The 6418-nt window shown below is 32.5% G+C and overlaps 1 protein-coding gene across 1 annotated transcript in view; it reads left to right on the top strand.

Moving 5' to 3' along the window:
* The window catches only part of LOC108763016 (uncharacterized), a 13117-nt gene extending 11752 nt beyond the window's left edge, over positions 1 to 1365 (top strand). Inside the window, exon 5 of the mRNA XM_018510302.1 lies at positions 1233 to 1365. Coding sequence (XP_018365804.1) covers positions 1233 to 1365 — 133 coding nt within the window. The remainder of the gene's footprint in view (positions 1 to 1232) is intronic.
* The last annotated feature ends 5053 nt before the right edge of the window (positions 1366 to 6418 follow it).

Here is a 6418-nt window from a genome sequence, read left to right as displayed (position 1 = left end):
TCTTTGTACGATATATGCTTCTCATATTTTCTGCTTAAAATGGAGCGAATGTAAAGAAGCTCTAAGAGAGTATAGAAAGTGCCATATAAATAATGCGAACAGACTTTACGACAACTGGCGACGTTAAATCACAACATGCATCTTGCTTGTGCTATCGCTGTCGCCTATTTTTCTATCTCCGCCTAGCTTGGGCTTTGACCTCTTATTTTGCTTCTCTTCATAGAGGGTCTTCAGTGAAGAGTAAAAATAATCCTCATCGAATATACACTATTTAGATCATCTATCTAAAGTTAAACATCCTAATACTTATATCTATAAATCCTTTGCATTATGCAGGATTTTATGCAGAAAATAAACGTTACATGTATTTTATATATATATTAACTATTTACACAGTAATACATTGATGCTTCTTTCTAATTTAAACTTTTATTTTTATTTTATTTTTAACATTAAATACTTAATCTGGCTTTCCGACACTCGACAGATCTTGAAGTTAAAAAAAGATCTGTTAAAAAATCTTTAATTATATATTTTAATTATAAATATAAAATTATATAATATATAATATCAAAATATAAAATGTTTTAAAAAAATATATAGTAATAATAGAACATATGATTTCTTTTCGTACAGATTATAAGTAAAAAATATCCGGTTTGTATTACAGATGCCACGAAGCAGAAGGCGTCACCGGTCTCGTAGCCATTCGAGAACACGTTCACATTCTGTAGGCTCCCCACAATATGAGCATAAACGCAGACGTATCGATTATGAGAGTCCACAGAGCAAAGGAACCTATAGGTAAGTTTTAATCCTTGAATAGAATGTATTCTTTCATTATCTTCGACAACATATGATTCAATACATTTTTTGCTAACATCCGTTTCGTAATAAGAATTTACATACAAATAATTTTTGATTTATATGCAAATTTAATCTGTGTCGTTCTAATTACTTAATCCATATTCCATATCGTTCTTATGGTAAACACCATGAAGATATATTCAAGAAATATTTATTAATAATTCAAGATTAGTTAATTAAATAATTAAAATTAAAATGTGATTAAAAGAGATGAGCTTTTGTCATAAAAATGCTAGTCAAAGTGTATTTTAACAGAAAATTTTTAATTACGTATAAAAATAATTATACTTTATAACGATCTCGTAAAAAAAAAAACGTATTCGGTATTCTGCGAATACATGTGTCTCCTCATTTCATTGTCAAAGAAAGTTGCAAGAAAAAAGGGGAGAGTGCGCGAGAGAGGGAACCAGTAGCTTTACTGAGACCAATACCGGGAGCGAACGATCTCTCCCCCTCTGTTCCCACGTCATTCTAACCGGCAATAGAGCTTCTCCATGAAGTCTTCATGGAGGCTGTCAGTCGTGATCAGTGCGCTCGAGCCTCAGCAAGTCCCATCAAGACCTGTTCTTGACCCTCGTTATTCGGAACGATTCATGAACATATAATACGTGAGTGCCGATGCGAGTGTCGTCGGTGATGCTCGCATTCGCCGGGAAATAAATTCACATCGAAGGGTGATTTGCCGAGAGATAAAGAAGCGTCTTTTATGTCACACATATCAGAGTGTTCCAATATAGGATTTTGGAAATTTATGAACGTTTAGAATTTCATTTTGTCGAGTTTTGAAGAGGTAACAAATACTAGTAGCGATTCAAATAATTTTAAAAATGAAACATTTAAACGAAGTGTTTCTAAATTGACGTTTCTTTCATAGCGCGTTTATGAAAGATACAAATTTGCACTAGAATCGTTTTGGATATAAAGAGAAGTCTTGAAAATACAATCAACCCGCTTCCATTGTGCAAACTGCATAAAGTGTGCAATAAATCACTACGAAATATTTATAGAGCCGCAATCTGCCGTGCATACTAGCACGTCTTACTCGTTTTACCCGTCTTATCGCTGGATAAACAACCTACAAATTATGCGAAACAGTTAGACTGAGATTAGAAAAAGAATGCATGAGCGAAAGACATTCTAAATATATATTTTCAATTTCAGACTACACTTATACTTTTATAAAGAGCACAAATTCGCGCACTAGTGGATATGCAATGTTCCATATTAAATTAATATTATCGTTATTTTAATCTTAATTAATAATTTAATCTTAATTAATTTTAATTAATAATTATTTAATTTTTATTTTTATTTAATTAATATTTTATTTAATATTTTAATTAATATTTAATATTTTAATTTTAATGTTTAACATTATTTTAATTTAATTATAATTTTATTTTACTTTATTTTGACATTAATAATGAAGTTGTTTTCGTATGTTTTACAGATAAGAGCTAAAAATTATATATTTTTTCAAACTATAATTGTCGCGTCTCTCGGATAAATTGCTTTTGAAATTTGACACCAATTAGGCTCTCAGAGACACTCTTATATTCACATTGCGCTTCATTAACCATGCATCTTGAGTGGTCGCATGGGGATGAGTCATGCGGAATGCGGGCACGAATTACCGATTAATTAAAATGCTCTTTATACTTTTCTGCTTTAATTTAAGACTGCTGTGAAGGCGTGCTTAATGAATAGTAGTAATTTCTTCTCCATATTACTTCCTGAGCTTCTAGGTCAATGACTGAACGCTGAAACTCCAACGATCGCAGTAAAATCTCAAACGAACAAAGTGCCGTTTCTTTCGCGTTATAATAAATTATATTAATTTGCGGGGGTTCGCGCGATTTATTAAAAAAAAAGGTGCTATCGATCGCGCGGGATTGAAAGAATCAAAGACGCAAGGACAAATTCTAATGATGAATATATCTAATAACACAGTTAAACAATTCTTGGAGATCTGAATAGCGATGAAATTGGCCTATCACGTTAGTTTTTCGAGAAGATTGAGCCAAATTTGACGTTTTTTGCCATATTTATCATTTTTTTGCAGCCAAAAATTTTTCAATTCTACTTACGCCACTTTAAAGTGCTATCTTTTATTTATGTAATAATATAAATTTATATTTATTACGATACGATTTTTTTTCGTATGCACAAATAGCATATTATAAATCATTAAATTGTACATATGCATTAATTTATGCTGATTATGCATATGAAACAAAATCATACTGTAATAATTATAAATTCATTTTATAAGTAAAAGATAGCATTTTGAAGTAAATGAAATTGAAAAAAAATTTGTTCGCAAAAAAAAGGTAAATATGACCAAAAATACCAATCTTGGCACATTTAATCTCAGTCTTTTCGGAAACTTGACATGATAAACCAATTCTGTCGGATTCGTTTTCAGAGAACAAAAGTCCATCGGAAAACATTTTGTTTAAGATCTATTTTTGTATAACTGTGTAATCTACAAGCAAGACACTTTTGATTACAAATGTCTGGATACGCGATATTAACGTCTTTTTTTTGTAGCCAGAATATAGCTTTAAAATCAGATATATAGTACGCAGATAGCACGGTTGCGTCACGATGATTTCTCACAATACGACATATTGTGATTATGATTGCCGCGAGAATGGCTCGCACTGAAGGCTACGTATGAGATAAAAACGCGTTTTAAATTTTACCTTCTTTTCGTGCGAAACCGTTACAATTACCAATTGTGAGTTTAATTTTCGGTCTTACACAAAGAGAGTACATAGTATGAGTATAATTATCGAGCCTCGATTATTGTGTAAATAAATGCAAGCTAATTATCGCTTCTTATTCTCCAGCCTGAACTTCAAAGAAAGTCTTTGATTGAACTTTTACTAATTGCGTCAATTAATGAATGCTGTGCGAATACAATTTATTCGTGCAACGGTAAACAATAATGACGAACATTTTTTCATGCTCGATGGATTGCTTGATGAAAGAAGAAAGTCTTATTATACGGAGTCTCGCATGCGATGAGTTTTTCAATCGATGAGACTCGTCAAAAATAAGGAAGTAAATAGACCTCAGATGAAAAAATAATTGGAATCCACTTGCATCTATTTTATATAAAAGAAATTGTGCTTCCTATGTTGCATGGCATTGCCACGAGTCGTTCTTGACATTATTCTAGAGAGATTTGAATTAATTGATTGATAATCTCTTATCCCAGATGTGTTAGAGTTCATTTTGCTTCTCTGCTGTCGCAGCTGTCGAGTGCAGTTATCTGTCAGTAATGCAACTGGCAATTTCAATATTTTCTCAACGGATGAACAATTTCGTGGCCTGTTTTCAATCGTGGAATCGTTGAAGATAACATTCTTGCCAACTAGATATCTAGGCTTCTTGATTCCTGTATTCGATACACGATAGCACATTGAAGTTTTATAATTAGATAACTTTGGCAAAATCACAGACGTTGAATCATCGTAAGAGCATAATCGAGCTATTTGTCTGCGATCTCTTCCGTTAGGCTCACTCGTTCACTGAGATCACGCGAGCTTTGGCAAGGTCATGGCCAATCTCGAGCAACTCGATACCGAGTAGTGGAATCATCATCGCGTGCAAGCATAAGTGAAAGAGAAAGGAAGAGTTACAAGTTAACCTTCGCAACTCTTTCAAATTGTTTCTTCCTGCGATCAGCTGATTTCTTAGTAATTCTATTCAAAATTAGATCAATTTATTGTATTGCGCAGTGAAAGTATTTTCCTGTCAGATTTTCCAAGATTGAAGAAATGCATTTGAAAGCGATAATTATAGCTCGTTTCCATTGCGCATAAACCGCTAACGACGTTAATATTAGCTATAAAGATTTTCATCATTGTAATTAGTATAATCGCACCTTCAACTTTCTAATCACATTATATGGCGCAAAAAAAATGTTACAAATTCTCGAAAGGGAAATAAAACCTATTGCGTGGTTTATATATATATATATTTTTTTTTTCTTTGTTTATAAAGACTTATAATTCTTATGACGATTCAAAAGTCTGAAATCAGACAATTACCTATCGAAAATTGTAGTATATATATGGAAGTGAATATCTTTAATTTATGATAACAATATAATTCTATTTAGAATAGAAGCAGAGTGCCTATCAATGATATTATTGTAGAAATAGAGTCTAAAGGATTTGAATGGAGCTCTGTTACATTAGAACATTATAAACACGTGCATAAATACTGATAAATACACATCTGATAAACAATATTATAAACATAAACTGTAAATATTTGTTCGATAAATCAACATTTTCTTATCACTAATTAATACTTTTGAGGCTTCCATGAGTGTTTTCTATACAGAAACTGTTTCGCGAGTTATCTCTGTATTCATTATTAGAATGTCAACGTTTCGTGAATATTGTAGTTCACTTCATCAGAGCGAAGAATAGCTTGATGCAATATTAGGTTGCTCCTCGCCCTGATGAACTAGTATTCGCGAAGCATTGATATTGTAATAATGAATTTGGGCACGGAGATAACTCGCGAAACGCATAGCTTCTATATTTTTTTACCACTTAACAATTGAAATTAAGCAAATTTCGATTGCTCGCAATTATTTCCGTACAATCGAATCCAGCGCCACGAGTCTTCATTGAAATCCAGGTTGCAAGACAGACGAAAATTAAAGAATGCCAGTTCTATATATTGACCTCGCTTCCTGGATACCAAGGTATAGTATAAATAGAATAACTTTTTTACAGAAACAAAATGTCTCGTAATTTTTTAAATATAAAGAAAATTTAAGATACTATACATTTCTTCCTTTCTTTAGGAAAAAAATAATCTCCAAAATAATTTGTAGAAAAAAAGTACAAGAGAAAGAGACGTGTCTGCAATGTGTGAATCATTGATTGTCAACATGTTTCCTTACATATAATTTTACGTATGTCGTTTTACTTAATACGTTGTTTGCGTTGTGGCACAGGCGCTTTAGCGATTGTATATAGAGATAAGAGGTCATTTGAAAATTTATTGATCTGCATCGCAGAAATATATGACGTGCAAAGTAGAATATAAGTGTTTTTTGGAAAATATATCTTTGCTCTTTTTATGCAATCTTCGTAACGATATCTGCCAAGTCGCGTGGGTGGTAAGGTTAAGGATGAAACTGATACCCGATGACGATTCTCGTGTACCCCATTTAGTTATTACATATCTTCGATAAAATTGTTGACTTGGACAAGGTCCAAGACCCGGTGATGAATTTTACGAGTTTTTCTACTTCCGTGGAATTGCTTTCCGATCGGTCGATACTACATTAATTGAGGAAATTCTAAAACAAGGAAAACAAAGCCATTGTTGAAATGACATCTTTTATTTAAATTTACGTTTGCTGGTCGTCTCAAAAATTAGCATTGAATAGCTCGCTGAAAATTCGCGAATGGAAATCTTCAGACGAACTAACTGTGCCTACTGCTGGTAGATTCATATCGTTGCTTGACCATGAACCCATCATACGGTTGATGCCTTCGCGTAGAAAAAAAAAACTAAACAA

Source organism: Trachymyrmex cornetzi, unplaced genomic scaffold, assembly GCF_001594075.2.
Source record: "Trachymyrmex cornetzi isolate Tcor2-1 unplaced genomic scaffold, Tcor1.1 scaffold335, whole genome shotgun sequence".
Taxonomy (NCBI): domain Eukaryota; kingdom Metazoa; phylum Arthropoda; class Insecta; order Hymenoptera; family Formicidae; genus Trachymyrmex; species Trachymyrmex cornetzi.
The sequence above is the reverse complement of the archived record's forward strand: the minus strand, read 5'-3'. Positions and strand labels throughout refer to the sequence as shown.